At 43.4% G+C, this 19,400-nt stretch overlaps 1 protein-coding gene across 2 annotated transcripts in view; it reads right to left on the minus strand.

Moving 5' to 3' along the window:
• TMEM27 (transmembrane protein 27) overlaps window positions 472-19,400 on the minus strand; it is a 31,682-nt gene continuing 12,753 nt past the window's right edge. For both annotated transcript variants that reach the window (XM_021080139.1, XM_021080140.1), the window contains 3 exons: window positions 15,932-16,045; window positions 13,730-13,924; window positions 472-1,298 (listed from right to left, as the gene is read on the minus strand). In XM_021080139.1, coding sequence (XP_020935798.1) covers window positions 1,142-1,298; window positions 13,730-13,924; window positions 15,932-16,045 — 466 coding nt within the window. In that variant the 3' untranslated portion in view covers window positions 472-1,141. The remainder of the gene's footprint in view (window positions 1,299-13,729; window positions 13,925-15,931; window positions 16,046-19,400) is intronic.

Here is a 19,400-nt window from a genome sequence, read left to right on the forward strand (position 1 = left end):
AAGTCACAGGCCCCCTCGTCCCTCAAGGAGAGGAGATTACATGAAGGCGTGGCCATCACGAGACGGCAGCCACCTTACAGTCTGTCTGCCACACTTGCCTTCCTCACTTCTCACACATGTATCTCCTGAGACCACGCCCAGTAAACCTCCATGCAAATACCGTCTGAGAGTCCATGTCCACGGGAGGCAGGGATGTGACTCAGAAATTACAAGCTGTTAGACGAACTGTGGGAGACTGAACAGCAAATGTTCTTCCTATTAATACATGTATAATAATTATTACTAGAATTTAGGAAGACACGTAACCTATATGGAAGTAATAGCAAGTCTAAAAACTACAAGGTGTCTTCAAGCGGGAAACACACAAGAATAATTAGTTTCTAGGGCTGGAGAGCACATTAAACATAACAAAAAAATTAGGTTTACTATGTTCCACAGTGTGAGAATAAATCTCAGACCACAATCAGTCACTTAATCAAAAAGAGATGAGAAAGAGCACTTTATTAAATTAGCATAGATTGTACTTTCACAAATTGCAGAAATAATCAATGAATAGACTGTCCTATTAGAGACTGAGTCACAAAATATATATAAGCAACTGTTGGTATGATAACAGGATCAAATTCCACCTTGTATACCAACGATTTTTACCTGTCCCACTGACAATAATTACTTGTCGTTCTTGCTTATTTAGTCATCAACAGAGTGATATAAGTGATATTCAAAAAGGATCCATTGTCAACAATTTGGACTCCATTGTATAGGCATTCTCCAATGGAAAAATAGTTTTTCTTCAGTCTTCAAAGTATATATATATGCTGGCCTGACCTTATATCTGGAAATGCTTAAATACTAATGCATTTTAAAATCAACAACTACAAATAACTACAAACACCACATGAGTACACTCACGCAGTGTTGTCAGAGAAATATTTTAGAAAATTCTGGATAGTCAACAGCTTATGATTCCAATGGTCTTCATGAGTATAATTCATTGCCTTTCAATGTCATGCACATGCAAAATTTCTTAGAAAAGAAGAATGGTGAAACAAAATATATAATCTGCCCTTGACAAACTGGATGTTCAGCAGTTGCACAGAAATAAGTGTTGTGTTTCACGGGAAAGCAAAACAGTAGCCATTCAGAGAGGGGTGAGCCGCTCATCCTCTGTTCCAAAGGCATCATTAATGTGTCCTCCCTTCATGTCCAGGGGATCACAGGGGATGCCATTTTCAATTGTGACTGTGTTTTCACACTTATCTTCCGTATTTTCCATTTCAGACGGTCCTTCGTTCTTCCTAAGAGCACATAAAAAGAATGATTGGGATCTAGGAAGAGAAAGCATGGGCTTCTGTACAAACATGGAGATCAGGCAAGGGAGAAGGAACCTTAGAATAATGGAGAAAATGGATGACATTGTGCATTTTCAAATAAATTTCAAAGATTATAAAGAGGTGATGAGGTGAAAAGATGCTATTAAGATCAGAAGTCTGCATAGATCATATGTATATCATATACATATATATGTACATATATATAGATAGGTAGATCAGAACGAGTGCTCTTTGGAAGTGGAGGATAAATGTATAAGAATATGTATATGAATGAATATATAGGCATATTTATAGGAGTGAACATGTTTATATTCACACAGATATACACGTGTACATTCACACGCACAAACTGCATGAAAAATGTGAGGAACATGTATGGTAAACAGGAAAGTTAAAAAAATTAGCTCTAGGAAAATTTAACAAAAATTGAATTTTAAAAAGTAATAAATTCCTCTCACAAGATATGACAAATTAACGGTCTGCAAATTTTAAGTAAAAATCAGATGGAAATGAGTTTTCAAGAAGCAAACTCACATTACTTTGTAGAAAGGATATAACCATTGTAAACTGCAGATATCACTGCTTGGCTCTACTCATTACAAAATAGCTGCATTCATTTGTAAGTCGGGTTTTGGGAACTCAGAACAGATTTTACTAATTACATTACAACTCATAGCTATAACTCTAGGTCGTTTCAAAAAAACCTCTATATAACAGGATAAATGATTAAGTTATCCATTCGCAGATCCTTTGTAGACCCTGCTACCTCAACCCATGTGGTAACCAGACCCTTAACATTTCCTTGGAGTGTGGAAAGATGTAGCCTTGAATTCAAAGATTCTTCCTGTCTTTTGTGAAAGGCCAAGACACTGAGCCGATTGTGCTTGATATGATAGAGGTAGGGGGAGAAGAGATGTGAGTGCCTCTAGGCAAGCAGAGCCAAGAAGAGTGTGCCCTAGGATTATCCCAAGTTAGATGCTGGGGCACCATGGAGCCATGATGTTAGACATGAGGCTCCCAGACTTATCAAAGGTTCTCCTGTCCCAGAAATCTGTGGACACTCCAAAGAGGCAGAACTAAATTGATCCCAGGGCTAGGATGGTGGACATTGCTGTGGTAATCAGGATGGACTCCCACCACTATGAAAGTCCCTTAGAACCTCAGTGAGTCTCTAGTGAGTGAGGAGGTGGTGAAGATGCCCCAGTGATGATTAGAATTTCCTAGAGTCCTACATGAGAGTTCATTTCAAAGTGCTTTAAAGACTACGGTGAAGGAAGGCAGAGAATAGAGAGAGCTCATGCTTACAAAAGAATGAAAAGTAACATAGAAAGTATAACAAAAATAGAAGATCACCATATAATCATAATTGATTCTGATGAGGCTCATCGATGGATATGAAAGCAGTAAGATGGTTTGGGAACAGGATATTCAGAGGGTCTCAATATAACACCCCTACAAGCAATGTACTAATTATAAAGAGACATTTGTATTTTGTAAAGGGAGAAATCTGGTGAACATCACCAACAATAAGACAAACTTACAAGTGCCTCCAGATGTTATGCACGGAAAAGACATATATTTTTAAAATAAAATTCTGTGTTTTGTGTTCTTGTCCCACTCCATCACCAAATATTTTTTGACTTGAATCTCTCAGGAGGAACTTATCAGACAACTCCAAATTAAAGGATGTTTTGTGGAAGAGCTGAACTGGACTCAGTACAGAATAGGCATTCAACTAATGTGCTTAGAGCTGGATAGACAGACATGAGTGGCTGGCTAGCTAGTTAGACGAGCTAGAAAGATCACCAAATGTAGATCAATTACTGGTTGGCTGGATGATAAATTAATAGGTGGCTGGATGAATGGGTAGATGGATAGATGACTGGATGGTGGTTACTGATGGAACAAATAACTGGGTGAATGGATGGACTAATGCTGTAAAGAAAGTTACTCCGACAGTAGCCCAAGGTAGATTGTGAATGGGATTCCTCAAAAGAAAGAGAAAGAAAGACGGAAGGAAAGGAAAGGAAAGAAATATACACATGTGATATTTCTTATATCTCTTGCATAGTTATTTTTTCAAATGGATAGAGGAAGATACTTGTTTTCATAACTTAGGAATTAGGAGTTAGTATAGATTTTTTCAGGCTTCACTGACGGTTTATTAAGTAATTTCAAATATGCAGATTTCATTAAAAAAAGTAGCATTCCAATACTGTAGATCTCACTGTTATCACTTGAAAGTATTTTGCCATTGTACATGCCACTGTCAAATGTCACAATGTGTCACTACAGGCCCCATACTGGGAGTGGAAGTTGGGGGATTGTAGTCCCAGAGACCTAGGCAAGGATAGGCTGCTGTGTTTTTCCTGCCTCAGGGTGAAGATACTGCACTGTCCATTCTAAGCATTGGTGATCAATGACCAGTGACTGTTGGGTTGGGTGTGCAGTTTCCTGTGATGAGGTCATCCTCCAGCCAGGTGAAATCACCTACCAGAGGATTAGAATTCTTTGGCCCCTTCTCCTGTAGACAGGATTACCATCACTTTCCATGTTGTTCAGAAAGCAAAGGCAACTGACATTCTATAACCATCAAATACATCACTTCCATTCATAGTATGCAACATTCATTCAATAACTATGTTTGAGTGCCTACTGAGTTTTGGAAGAGACACTTTAGTTCTTGTCCTAAGGTGAAAAGAAAGGGCTCAATAAAAAAGAAAAACTTCAGGAGTTAACTCAAGCCTCAGTGGGTTAAGGATCTGCAGTTGTCACTACTGTGGCTCAGGTTCAATCCCTGGCCTAGGAACTTCTGAATGCGCAGGCATGGCCAAAAGAAGGAAAAAGAAAAACTTCAAATTTCATTCATCCTCCCTGCAATCTTTTTTTCCATAGGTTTTAAACAATCAAGTTTTACCCTGAAATCTGTGTACGTAAATATACAATCCATATTACAAGGATCTTAGTCGAGGGAGCATTCTGAGGTAGGTGGCAATGCAACAGCAGTCTTAGAAATAATGGTTACCAAGTGTTCATTTGCCAGTTCCTGCAATTTAAAAAAAATGTTTTTACTGAGTTAGGAGAAAATTACAGGAGTTCCCACTGTGGCACAGTAGAAACAAATCCTACTAGTATCCATGAGGATGTGGGTTCAATCCCTGGCCTCTGTCAGTGGGTTGGGGATCCAGTGTTGCCATGAGCTGTGGTGTAGGTCACAGACATGGCTTGGATCTGGTGTGGCCATGGCTGTGGCACAGGCCAGCAGCTGCAGCTCCAACTTGACCTCTAGCCTGGGAACCTCCATATGCCATGGGTGTGGCCCCAAAAAGAAAAAAAAAATATTGCGGAGAGCTGGACACTTGCAGATCATGGCAAGAAATCTTGCCTCCTCCTGCCCAATCACAAAGGAAAAAAAATAATCCAGCAGCCATCATAAAGGAATAGGGAAGAATGAACAAGGCAGATGCAAATCGATGAGGACAAGTTTCTCTCCTTTAGAAGGATTTCTCAACCAAAAAGAGCGAAATCACGGTGGAAATTTATCAAACCAAGCTATGGCCAAGGCAAATTAGGCACATGTGATTCTTCTGTGACCTTAGATCCAGTTGTTCAGAGTCTTGGCATTGCCGGCCTTTCACAAACTGCAGTGTCAGGAGCTTGCTGGTTGGTGGGCATGATAAGAAGCTCAAAGGTTATCTAATAGCAACGCAGCCCTTTGTCACATTTCATAGTGTGTCCTGTAATAAACTGATTCACTGCCTGTGCATTGCTCTAAGTATAATGAAACTTAACTATCTTTCCGGATCATTCTGACTTGAGGTTCTGCTAAAAACATGAATTCTTTTTCCTGAAAAATGAAATTAAGTGTGAATGACTTCTGCTGTTCTTGCATCATCAGGAGGCTCAGGAAGAGGGTTTTTCTTTTTAAGTGACTGAAACACCTGAAACTAGCTCCTAGAAGCCTTGAGAGTGGCTATTTCTCACAAATCCAGAGAGAATATGGACAAAAGAGGGGACAAATCAAGTACAGGTGTACCTCAGAGATATGGCAGGTTTGGTTCGACTGCACTAAAGCAAGCGACACAAATTTTTTGGTTTCCCAGTGCATATAAAAGTTCTGTTTACATTATACTGTAGTCTATTAAATGTGCAATAGCATTATGTCTAAAAAAATCACTGTACATGCCTTAATTTTAAAATATTTTAGAGGTTTTAAAATGCTAACCATCATCTGAGCCTTCAGTGAATTTTAACCTTTTTGTTAGTGGAGGGTCTTGCCTCAGTGTCAATGGCTGCTGACGAATCAGGGTGGCGGCTGCCGAAGGCTGGGGTAGCTGTCGCAATTTCTAAAAATAAGACAATGAAGTTTTCTGCTCTGATTGACTCTTTTTTCGTGACCCCTTTCTCTGTATATACTGTGCAATGCTGTTTGGATTTTACTCACTGTAGACCTTCTTTCAAAATTGGGAGTCAATCCTCCCAAATCCTGCCGCTGCTTTATCAACTAAGATTAAGTCATATCCTTTGCTGCCATTTCAATCATCTTCACAGCAGCTTCACCAGGAGTAGATTCCACCTCACGAAACCACTTTTTTGTTTCAACCATAAAAGCAATTTCTCATCTGTTAAGTTTTATCATGGGATTGCAGCAATACAGTCACATCTTCAGGCTCGATTTCTAATTCTAGTTCTCTTGCTTTTTCCATCACATCCACTGAAGCCTTGAACCCCAAGTCACCCATGAGGGTTGGAACCAACTTCTTCTAAACGCCTGTGAAATGTCGATATTTGCACCTCTACCCGTGAATCACAAATATTCTTAATGGCATCCAGAATGGTGAATCCTCTTCAGAAGGTTTTCAACAGACTTTGCCCAGGTCCATCAGAGGAACCACTGTCTATGGCACCATAGCCTTATGAAATGTATTTCTTAAATAATAAGACTTAAAAGTCTAAATTACTCCTTGATCCATGGGCTGAGAATGGATGTTGTGTTAGCAGGCATGAAGGCAACATTAGTCTTGTTACATAGCTCCATCAGAGCTCTCAGGTGACCAGGTGCACGGTCACCGGGCAGTAATATTTTGAAAGGAATCTTTTTTGGAACAGGAGGTCTCAACAGTGGGCTTAAAATATCCAGTGATCCATGTTGCAAACAGATATGCTGTCGTCCAGGCTTTGGTATTCCATTTGCAGAGCACAGGCAGAGTAGATTTAGCACAATTATTAAGGGCCCTGAGATTTTCAGAATGGTAAATGAGCACTGGCTTCAAGTTAAAGTCACCAACTGCATTAACCCCTAGCAAGAGCGTCAGCCTGTCCTTTGAAGACTGGAAGCCAGGCATTGACTTCTCTCCAGCTATGGACGTCCCAGATGGTAGCTTCTTCCAATATAAGACTGTTCTGTCTACATTGAAAATCTGTTATTTAGTGTAGCCACCTTCATGAATTATCCTCTGGTAACTTCCTTCAGCTTCTACCTTCGCACCTGCTGCTTCCCCTTGCGTTTTTATATCATGTACACAGCTTCTTTCCTCAAAACTCTGCTGGTTTCAAATTTTTCTTCTGCAGCTTCCTCACCTCTCTCAGCCTTCAAAGGATTGAAGAGAGTTACGGCCTTGCTCTGGATGAGGCCTTTGCTTAAGGGAATGCTTTAGCTGGTTTAATCTTCTATCCAGACCACTAAAACTTTCTCCACATCAGCAATAAAGCTGTTTCACTTTCTTATCATTTGTGTGTTCAGGGAAGAAGCACTTTCTATTTCCTTTGGGAATTCTCCCCTTGCATTCACAAGTGGGCTGTTCAGTGCAAGAGGCCTGGCTTTCATCCTGTCCCAGTTTTCAACGTGCGTTCCTCGCTAAGCTTAATCATTTCTAGCTTTTCATTTAAAGTGACAGACTTCTGTCTCTTCCTTTCACCCGAACACTTAGAGGCCATTGTAGGGTTATGAATTGGCCTGATTTCAATACTGCCGTGTCTCAGGGAAGAGGGAGAAAGATGGGGAATAGCAGGTTGGTGGAGCAGTCAGAACACACAATATTCATCATTAACTCTGCCATCTTATATGGGCGCGATCTGTGGAGCCCACGGTCCCCCCACTCCCCCCGCCAAATTCCAATAGTAACATCAGAGATCACTGATCACAGATCATCATGATACATATAACAATAGTGAGAAATAGTGCAAGACATAGTTTGAAATATTGCAAGAATTATCAAAATGTGACACAGAGACAGCAAGTCAGCAAATGTTGGGAAAATACTGCCAAAAGACTTGGTTGACACAGGGTTGCCACAAACTTTCAATTTATATATATAAAAAAAAATTACCTGCAAAGTACAATAAAGTGAAGTACAATAAGATGAGGTCTGCCTGTATCAGGGAGCCCACGCGCCTAGAGGGTGTTGAGGAACAGGGTTTGCTCAAGGTAAAGCAGTGACAGCTAAAGGCAGAAAGAGTATTTCTGCTCCCTTCAAACAAGATAGGGCTGAAAAGCCAAGGCCCAAGAAACAGCCAGAAAAACAACGAAGGACAGACAAATATGATTTCAAAACGGGAGAGAATTAATTATTGGGGAATTGGAACTGTCATCATAATCAGTATGGACGATTCCAGGGAGAAACAGCAGTGATGCTAGAAGGATTTTAGTGGATGTTGCAGCACAGTGAGCCTGGGGGGCTCGGGCATCAAGGACATCTGGTTTAAATCCAGGTACCGCTACTTTCTAACCATATGGCAACTGTGGACAGGTTCGTTTTTATTGGCCATGTTATAGCAAAAACAATGATAATTAGTATCTATGACAGTGTAGAAACCAGACTAAGGGCTTTGTACCTATCATCTCATCTAAATTCTATTGCAATACTATTCAGATTTTATTACTGTCCCTGTTGTTCAAATGAAGAAGCTGAGACTCAAATATGCAGAGCAACTTGTTTTCCACAATAGGACAAGACTGGTGAAAGGAAGGGACCTAGAACCCTATGCAGGCTTTGCTCAAAACACATATTTGGAGTTCCCATCGTGGCTCAGCAGTTAATGAACCTGACTAGTAGCCATGAGGACTAGGGTTCGATCCCTGGCGTTGCTCAGTGGGTTAAGGATCCGGCATTGCCGTGAGCTGTGGTGTAGGTCGCAGACATGGCTCGGATGTGCCGTTGCTGTGGCTGTGGCATAGGCTGGGAGCTGCAGCTCCAATTGGACCCCTAGCCCGGGAACCTCCATATGCCACAGGTATGGCCCTAAAAAGATAAAAACAAAAAGAACACATATGTGATTCCTATTGATGTATATGTTTTTTAATGATTTTTATTTCTTCCATTATAGTTGGTTTAGTGTTCTGTCAATATTCTACTGCACAGCAAAGTGACCCAGTCACACATATGTATGTACATTCTTTTTCTCGCATTGTCCTCCATCACGCGCCATCACAAGTGACTAGACAGAGTTCCCTGTGCTAGACAGCAGGATCTCATTGCTTATCCACTCCAAAGGTAATAGTGTGCAGAAGAACCACAAAGTGAACCAATTATTAGCTCTGACATTTCTGATTTCATTTACATTTCTATTTTCAAGATTATAATACTCATTTAGTTGAGACTTTATGAAAATGTAAAGTTTCAGCATATGGAAATGTTGCCTGAGTCCCAGTCCCTTCTGTTTACTGCTGACTTTATGGGAAGAGAAATACAACCAGAAATAAACCACATGAATTTACTAGTGACTCTGCTTAACAGTGAGCATTAGCTGGGGCTCTATGTCGTGCGTCCCTGACCTGGCCTTGTTATCAACGGCAGGATTACAACACCCTTGTAGGCAAGGACCGCACACGTTATGTATGTACATCTCTTCCGCAGTACCTTCTACAGCTACTATCACAGAACGGAGGGTCAATAACAGAGTAAGATATTTTATCTCTCCGGGCCTTGGCTTTCGGAGAGGTGGATTTAGATCATTGCTCAGGCCCCTTCCTAAAATCCTAACATTAGAACAATCTATTTATACAAGATTCATGAATCAATTCTAAGATATACATGCAATTCTGAAATTGCACTGTGACTCATCTTTTATAGCACAAAGCCCCAGGTTATACAGAATTAGCACTTTGTAACTGCTTTTTGATGATGACGCTTCTTTACAGGGACGCTGCGCTCTCCAGGGTTTAAAGCGCTTGCGCTTGTTCTCCAACTTTGTCTTCCCATCATCAGACCTTTTTAAGAAAATATCATCCTCATTTGCCACATGTGACTGGATCAAGGTCATTCAGTTAATACAGCCAGGGCCTGAGACTGCAACCCAAAGCCAAGAGGATGAATCCAGCACTCTTTCAGCTAAACCACGCAGCACAGCACCAAGGTCACCACCATGACCAGGGTCACATCACCCTCACCATTTCAACCATCACCGTCACCATCACTGTCCGCCATCGCAGTCATCATCGTCACCATGGTCATGAGGCTGACCAGGGAACTGAAATGTCTACTTCCAGGCTGGGCCTAGAGCAGATCCAGCACAGACCTAACAGTGAAGCATTTGTAGTTCATCTTAGTTGCCTTCCCACCTACTCCACTCCTTAATTGTTCCTCAAAAGATTAAAAAAAAAATCACTTTTCCAACTTTTTTCCTTCAACAAATCTCTCCTTTCCACAAACTGCTGTTCTTGACTAGATGGGAACAGAGAAGCAATCTTCTCAAATTATTTCGCAAGGAAGTGGCAGTCGTAATGGTGTGGTGAAACCCACTGGTACAGGCTTGCAAAAGGTGACTGTTAAATATTCAGAAACTTCAGACTGGGTGAGAAGTCGGCAAATGCTACAAATCGGGGTATTTTTTTTTTTTCAGAGAGCACTAGTTAGTCATTTCACTACAGTCATGGTCAACAGCAGATCTAATAAGATAATTTGCCTTTTAAAATAGGTGGGGTTTTTTGTTTGTTTGTTTTTTGTCTTTTTAGGGCAACACCCATGGCATCTGGAGGTTCCCAGGCTAGGGGTCAAATTGGAGCTATAGCCACCAGCCTACACCACAGCCATGGCCACGCCAGATCCTTAACCCAATGAGCAGGGCCAGGGATCGAAAGCACATCCTCACGAATACTAGTCAGGGACATGCCTGCTGAGCCATGACGGGAACCTCTAGGTGTTTGTTAACTAATAAAATCTCAAGCACCGAGCCACTGAACTTGAACCTTTTCTATAGTATGGTGGCAATATGTGGATGGAAAGAGATCATTTTTCAGCATTTCTTGATCACAGAATCAGGGTAAGCTCATCTTGGATAATCAAAATGGATAATACTAATCATTACTATTTTTTTCGTGCATACTAGATCCTAGGTACTTCATACACATTTAGCTCAGCCAATCCTACTGGAAGCCCTGTGAGACATTATCTCCCTATTACAGATGGAGAAACAGATCCATGGAAATTAGATGATTCAACCAAGGTCATTCAGCGAAAGGGTAAAGCTAGTATTTGAGTTCACCTAGTTTGGGCCCCAGGGACCACATACTTTCCACCCAGCGGTTCTGAATAATCAATGCAATGCTGTCATTGACACAGCTATCAAAATAGTTAAAGCTTTACTTGAGAAATGTCCTTAACAGTAAGTTTAAACATGCATATGTCTTCAATGACCCTGGAACTCCTCTGTAGAAGCAGAATGGTGATTTGGATGTGACCCTATGGTCCCTCGTGATCTTCAAGGTTTAAGATTTTGTATCACACAAACTAAGTTCATTATCACCTAAAGTATGGATCGGACTCTTGAGCAAATCTTTGGCTTCCTCAACACTAAAGGCTTTGGGGGGCAACACCAATCTTTTCCACCATTAGAAAAGGCTTTCATCACAATTATCAGGGCTCTCCTCACCTCAAACTGCACCCTCTCCTCACCTAGGAAGCAATACTTTGGCCAAGAGAAACTCACCACAGATTGTATCAAACGTAAAACCCAACAAATCAGTTTATCTTCAAAAGGTTGTCATAAGGTTGCTAATGACTGATGCTCTCCAGGTTTACAAAGGATTTGTCCATCTGTTTTCCTAGTTGGAGCATGAAATAAATTTGTGAAGGTGAGGTCGTGACAACAGCCTCACTTCTCCCAGGCAACAGATTATCATGCCACACACCCAATTATTATATTACTGCAGAATTTGCTCAGAAGGAAAGAGACAGCTCATCCCAGCACAAACCAACTGAAAGGCCAGCGACTGGTAGGATAATCAAATAACAGCAACAGCTAGCAGTTATCGAGTGCTCAATGCGTGCCAGGCACTACTTCAAGCACTCTATTAACCCCTTTGATCCCAGCAAATTAATTACTTCTAATACACCTCCCTGTCACTCTAGTGAAATCATCTATGCATAGGCAGCAAAGAAAAATTTAACTTGACTCCAGCACCACAAACCATATTCTCTTAAGCTTCATTTCCCTGACTCATTGCCTGTGCTTCCTGATATCCATACAGTTAATGGATTATATATAAGAGCAGAGTCTGGGCAATAAATACTTTGAATCTAAGCAGTCTATCTCAAGAGTCCATCCTTCTAACTCCCACACCATATCATTCTGGTGAGGAAATTGGGAAGCAAGGAGATGAGGTGAATTCACAAAGGTTACACTTGTTAGAAATCATAGAATCATAGCATTTCAGGATTAATATAAAACTTAAAGATATTAAACATAGGCATTTGGGGGGAGGACTAGATTAGCAGGTTGGGATTAATATATACACACACTACTCTATATCTATAAAGTAGATAACCAACAAGGACCTACTGTACAGCACAGGGAACTACATTCAATGTCCTATAATAACCTATAATGGAAAAGAATCTGAAAAAAGATACACGCACGCGCACACACACACACACACACACACACACACACACATATATCCATGCCCATATAGAAAGAGAGATATAACTGACTTTGCGGTACACCTAAAACTAACACAAGGTGATTGTAAATCTACTATACTTACACAAAAAAATATTAAAATAAACACAGGCATTCAAGTACTGCAGGAGAATATTTCTTAACAAAACCAGTTAATAATTTGACCCAAGTCTCTCAGCATTATGTGTCATGCCAGGATCAAGAAAATCAAGCAAGTCCAACTTGATCTTAGTCTTTGAGCTTAATCTGAGGACTAGCCATGAATCACACTTATTCTACTCCATTTCATTTAACATTTGTGAAAGAAATCACAGAGCCCCAAATTAGAAATGATTACCTCTGCTAGTAATTAGGGTGAAACATATGGAAAGTAGACAATCTCAGGAGAAACATTTAGCTGAACACACACTTGGCCAAACACAACCTGCATGTCCCACAAGGGTGGGCACCAACCCTTCTGAAAACCAGTGCATGTATCTGTGACCCCCCACTTACCAGAATTCATCCTCCTCAATATCAGAAGGGAAGGTTTAAAAGCATCAAAGGGTCTAGTGAAGGGGTAAGGACTCTCTCCACTTTCCCTCTGGATCAGAGGCACTTAGAAACAAAATTCTTTTCTCCTTTCATTGTGTGGAAGACTCTTATCTCTTCTCTACCTTAGTAACCCTGCCAATGGTCTGAAATTCTCTCTTGAAGCGATATCAATAATTTAGGCAGCAAAGTTTTCACGTGCCCCAGAATCCAGGTAAATGAACTTCCGGGGTAGGAATCTATATATAAGTAGTGAAATTGGAAGTTCTCAAATTAAGCAAATTAGACTAGCCTAGATATTCATTAAAACATATCTCCTTCAATTATATATCAACTATACTTCAATTTAAAAAATGCATCCCCTTCAGAGAAGTGCCTCGAGTGGTTTATAGCAGGGCAAAGGAATCTACATTTTCAACAAGTGTTCTAAGTGATTCTAATGCAGAGAGTTGATTCAAAGGGCACTTTGAAGAACATGGGTTATACAAAATCATAGGCACTAGACGGATGAGCATTCATCAAAGGGAGGGAATATGAAACTTCACAAAATTATCTGGTACAAGACGGCAGCTGCAGGCACTGGAAGACGCAGAGCAAGGCGGGGAGGCATGAAAAGAACTGGAGAACTATCCGCATTTGGAGGTGGATGACTACAAAAGATTAACTCTGCCTACCCAAAAAGTCTACTTAGGTCTGTATATCCAGTTTACAAAATCATAACACATATTAAAATCAACTCTAGATAAAAGATACTAATGGAAGGAGTTATAGTTAAGTAAGGGACAATGGACTCCAAAAAGTCTCTAATAACAAGCGTGTAAGTGACAGTTTGAAAATCACCAAGTTTTTCAGTTTCAGATATAAGGTATTATCTTCAGCTAGAGGAAAATCCTCTCCTAAATTTTCCAAGTTATGATGAGGAAGTAGGAAAACGCTCTTCAAATCACTCCCTTTAAATATCTTACCTTCTGCGCTCCCGGATTCCAGATAAAATCAACAGCATGGTTGCAACTACAGTGATGGAAAATATCACACCAAATATAATAATCCAGGTGGGCACAGATGGCTCAGTAGGTGGTGCAAGAGTGGAAGGAATCCTTAAAAATTCCAGAGTCTGGTCATTTAAAAAGAAGGCATTGTTGATCCGGTTCCTATTCATTCTAAAATACAATGATGTTTAAAAACAAAACAAGACAGGAGAAGCATTAGAAACAGAAGGTATAGTCCTATCTCCCCATGATTCTAACTATCTCTATAAAGAGAGCATCTCCCTAGCAGGAGACCTCAAGCTGAACAGACAGTCTGGTGAGGGCAATTGTGCTGTGGTTTTCTGTTCATAAATGGCAGCGCCGGCTGCCAAAGAGACACCTGTCTCTGCACTACTGCCCTCCATTGCTGTGACCCTCCTAGAAGTAACCAGTAGTCCTGAGCTTTGAGCTCTGCCCACCACACTGTACTCCTGAAAGGCAGCAGCTAGGATAAAATGACAGAACTCTATTTAAGGTGGTGTAGATGTATATAAATACCAACACCCCGAAAGATAAAATAATATGTAAAAAGTGGGGGGTAAACATGAGAAGAAAAGAAAACCAAGTGCAGATAAGAAAATATGAAGCCGGGGCAGCTGAAGAGCTGTGAATCCATCAATTTGATCTTTTTTTTTTTTCCATTCAATTTAACAAACATTTGCTGAAAACTTACTAAGTACCATATCATGTGACAGGTGCTGGAGATACAAAGTGAAATAAAAATACCCAAGGAGCTTACAGTCTAGAAGAATGGCCAATCAGTCCCTCCACAATCACAGGGCAGTAGTGAAAGCAGTAAATATGGCCTCGGTGAGAGCGGAGGGGTAAGTACACTACAGGAAGAAGTCAGGGCTGCTTTCCTAAGATGGTAACTTTCAAGCTGTGTTTTGAGGGACAAGTAGAAGTCCTTTAAACCAAAATGTGTAGTGAGCACAGGGACTGGAGACATGGTACAGTAGGACTGTTCCATCAACTGCCAGGTAGTTGCATATGGCTAAAGTACATAGTGCTTTAGGAGTCCAAAAGTCTAGAAAAAATGAAGGTAAATGCATTACTTTTCTGGGGGGAAAATTTGCATTCCTGGTGGTGGTGGCAACTGGGGAGGCAATTAAAAACTTTTTCAACAGAAACAAAATAAGTGATTTCTAACTGAAATGTGCAAATTAGGTAAGGAGAGTTCTTGGAGATACTGTTTAGCCTTTACTGAATTCACACCTGACAAGCTGACCTCATCCACCTCTAGAGCAGCACTGAAAAGCAGAAATACAATGTCAAGCTCACATGCGATATCCAATTTTCTAGGAGCTACATTAAGAAATATATGTAACAGGAGAAATTAATTTTAATAATATATGCTTTGCCCAATATACCCATGAAAATATAATTTCAACATGTAATCAATACCGAGTTGGTTCACATTTTATTTTGTGCTAAGTCCTTGAAATGTGGCATGTACTTTACACTCTGAGCATGTCTAATCTTGGACTACCTACATTTCAACATCTGGAGAACCACATGTGGCTGGTGGCTGCTATACTGGGCAATGCAGGTCTTCAATCTGAGAGTAACAGCTTGAACATCTGTGCAGACCAGCACCAGGCTATAAGGAAATACCTCCTTTAAGCAAATGAAAATCTGGGTGGAGGCATGATTTTTCATGAATGTAAAGGAGAATCCCAGCCAGGAAATCTACGGCTTGAAAATCCATGTGCTGGACCATCACACAATAGTGCTGTGCAAAGGGTTCCTAACCGTCTGAGCTAACATTTAAAATTAGGGTTTCTTAGTCACAGTACAACTGACATTTGGGGTTGAATAGTTCCTTGCTGTCCTGGACACAGTTGGATGTTGACCAGCAACCCGAACTTCCACACTTGATGCTGGTGGCCTCCTGTGCACAACCAGCACTGAACAACGAAGACGTCTCCAGATGCTGCCAAATGTCTCCGTGGAGGCAAAACTGCCCCTGGATGAGAACCACTGATCTATATCAATCTCTATTACAAACCAACAGAAGAGTATCTTTGACATATTAATAAGTCATTGTAAAGCAGAGAGCAAAGTCTCCGAATCTATGAAAAGAGCGGAATTAATCAACAAGTCGATTAATTAGTAGAATGCATATTTAGTGGTGATTACCTTATGGCCGTCTGTACTTCAGCAGCAGGAAGAGTGTGACTTTTTGAAGGATCTGTAACCACAAACCAGAATGACACTCGCTGGGTTACATTGCAAAGTAGGACTTGGGAAATACTGCAGATGACGACAAGAAAAAAAATACATTGTAAGCAAATAATACCAAATGGCATTAGATATTCCACTCTGGTGTTATTACCATATTAAAAGGTGTCTCAGCTACGAATGAAGTCATTTCTAGCAATATAAAGATACGTCTTATTAAGAACAAAATAATGTGGAGTTCCCGTTGTGGCGCAGTGGTTAACGAATCCGACTAGGAACCATGAGGTTGCGGGTTCGGTCCCTGCCCTTGCTCAGTGGCTTAACGATCCGGCATTGCTGTGAGCTGTGGTGTAGGTTGCAGACACGGCTCGGATCCCGCGTTGCTGTGGCTGTGGTGTAGGTCGGAGGCTACGGATCCGATTTGACCCCTAGCCTGGGAATCTCCATAGGCTGCTGGAGTGGCCCAAGAAATAGCAAAAAGACAAAAAAAAAAAAAAAGAATAAAATAATGTTAGAAAGTTGCTTTATTTAAAAATCATATACTTGGGATCATTCCTTAAATAAGGAATCTAATAAAAAAGAAACAACAAAGAGAATGACTCCGTAGAGATCACTGGGTATCTCATTCTCCATCACCTATGAGCTGACAGCATTCTCGATTTTTCAACACTTGGCCTCTCTCTGATACAGAAATCTTTTGTTTCCTCATCAAGAACTATTAGTTTTCTCCTCATTCAGCTTTTGACCACTCAGAACCCGACAAATATGCTGACCCCTACTTGCCTGCTCTCTTGGCCACAATTTCTGCACTTCTACCACTCCAATACTGGGGCCGGTCCAATAACAGACCTCCAGACTGGAGTGCAATTATAACATTTACCAACAGGCTTTAAACAGTTTTTGCAGGTACCTCCTTCCAATAGTAAATTGGAAATGTGCCTCACTCTAGTCTGTATACCTGAATCACCAGAGAAAAGCCAAGAAGGAAAAGGCATTAGTGTTCAGAAAAGAGACAATCTGTAAATCAATGCATTAAATATATGAAGATAGAAAATAGGAGAATCCACACTAAACCATGGTTGTCATGGCTAAAACATACATCCTGAATGGCTTTCACCGTGTCCTTCAGAATCAAATTGCGAAAAGTGACATTACCGACCAATCCAGAAGAATGAAACACGCAGATCTTTAGGAACACAGGCAAATGCACTCTTTTTCCTTAAATGAGCATTCAAGCGTACTACGCTCACTTTTACACTAATGAGAAAGACGCCCTTATTTTCTGTAATTTTCATGACTTGGCAGAAATGACTCCACTTTCCCCCTTTAAATGTGAAGTGCACGGGGGTCCCGTCCTGGCTCGGGGTAACAAACCCGACTGGCATCCATAAGGACGCGGGTTCACTCCCTGGCCTCACGCAGGGGGTTAAGGATTCTGCGTTGCCTGAGCTGTGGTGTAGGCCGCAGACGCGACCGGGATCCCACATTGCTGTGGCTGTGGAGCAGGCCGGCAGCTGCGCTCCCAAAAGACCCCTAGCTGGGAACTTCCATGCGCTGCGGGTGCGGCCCTAACCAAGAGAAGACCGGGGGGAAGAAAAGTGCACAAAGCCTAGGAGCGCCTAGGCCCCTCTGCCAGGAGCCAAGCGCCCGGGCCACAGGGGAGGCGGGCGGTCCCCGAGCTCAGAGGGCAGGGGTGCCCCGCGAGGCCGCGCGCGCGCGTGCGCAGGGCCTGAACCCTCAGGCCGCCCAGGCACCCACGCCCCTGCTTGCCGCCGAAGCCAACGGTCGCCTGGCCCGGTAGTGGCTTCTCCTCCGCCTGCCGACTTCGACTTCGACTTCGGGGAGCCCCGGACGCCCTAGTCCCGCCAAGCCCCCGCCAAGCCCCCGCCCCGCCGCCCGCGATCATGGGCAGCTACCTGAGCAGGTACCTGAGCAGGTACCGGGCAGGGCGCCTGGCCGAGGCCAGGGTCAGGCGGCCGCGCCCCGCCTGGCAGCGCCTGTGCCCAGGGTCCCCGCCACCTCCGAGGGCCAAGCCGGCCCGCCACAGCAGACTCCAGCCCAGGGACCTGGGCCCAGGCCTGCGCCTCCGCCCGCCCGGCAGGGACTCCGCCCGCGGCCCCGGGGCCTCGGGGCCCCAGGCCCAGCGGCGCGGCTGGCCCGGCAGGCCGCCCCTCCGCCCGTCCACGGGGCTGCGCCTGTGCAGCCCTCGCAGGGCTCTCCTCAAGGGCTTCATGTGGACCACCCGCACCCCCTGCCGCGTGGGCAGAACCGTCACCATCCACGTCGCCCCGCCGCTTCGCAGAGGCAGCTTCTACAGGTACCCGCCCAGGCAGGAGCGCCCGGACCCCTGTGCCCGGGAGACCGTGCTGGAGGCCCTCCGACGATGCCAGAAAGGGAAGAGGAGGTTCGACGGGCCTCTCTGGTTCGAGACCCCCGAGCCCAAGCGGAGGGGGCAGAGCCCGGCGCCCAGGCCCTCGGCCTTCCAGCCCGTGCGCAGAAATGCAGCGGCCCCCGCCTTCGTGCCCAGGCCCGGGCCTCTGACAAGCAGCCTCTGCTCCAGGGGCGACTGCCTGTGAGAGGCGCACACGGACCGGCCTGCCCCCCAGGCCTGCCTGAGCCTTCCTGTCTGCACACTGGGCAAGCCTCCCGACAGACGACAGACGACAGACGCGCCGCTGGACTCACCCTCCTGCCCCCGCACCCCTCCTGCCGGCCCTCCCCCAGAACGCCCTCGTCAGGAGGCCCTGCTTCTCCCCTCCGCCCCGATGATGGAGTTGAAAGGCTGCTCTGGTTTTATTTTATCGCAGCGATGACTTGTCCCACATTTATTAGGACAGTGACTGATGGGATGGGTGCCACGGGGAGAGCACTGACTTTACAACCCTTTGAAGAGAACTGACTTCTTGAACAAGTACTGAGTCCTCCCGTTCCTAACTGTGGTTTACCTGCCTTTTCACTTAGGTTGTCTTGAATTATTCTCAAAAATACCTGACGGTTTTCTGAATGTGTTCGTATTTCAAGTAATAGTAAAAATCGCCTTATGATCTTAGACTGTCAAGGCCTTTCTTTCCAAGATTCAAATCCTAGGATTCCCTCCACACCACAGTTTCTCCTCCCTGGCTCTCTTGGGGCCAGACAGTCCTGTGTGTTGGGCACAGACCCCTGCGTGGCAGGGTTTCCGCAGAACCCCTGGTCTCTAGGCTCCAGGTGTCAGGAGACACCCACGCTGAGAAAATAAAACCTGGCTCCAGTCACTGCCAGGTCACTGGGGGCTGGGGCGGGGGGGGCACAGCATGCCAGGGGTGGAGAACCGCTGAGGGACAGTGACCTCTGCTGGCAGAAACAGTCACGCCTGGTCTCCCAAAGCGGGCCTTTTTCAGACACAGAGATGACCCCCACGAGGTGCTGCATGGTTGGCAAAAACATT

The sequence above is a fragment of the Sus scrofa genome, chromosome X (assembly GCF_000003025.6).
Source record: "Sus scrofa isolate TJ Tabasco breed Duroc chromosome X, Sscrofa11.1, whole genome shotgun sequence".
In the NCBI taxonomy this organism is placed as follows: Eukaryota; Metazoa; Chordata; class Mammalia; order Artiodactyla; family Suidae; genus Sus; species Sus scrofa.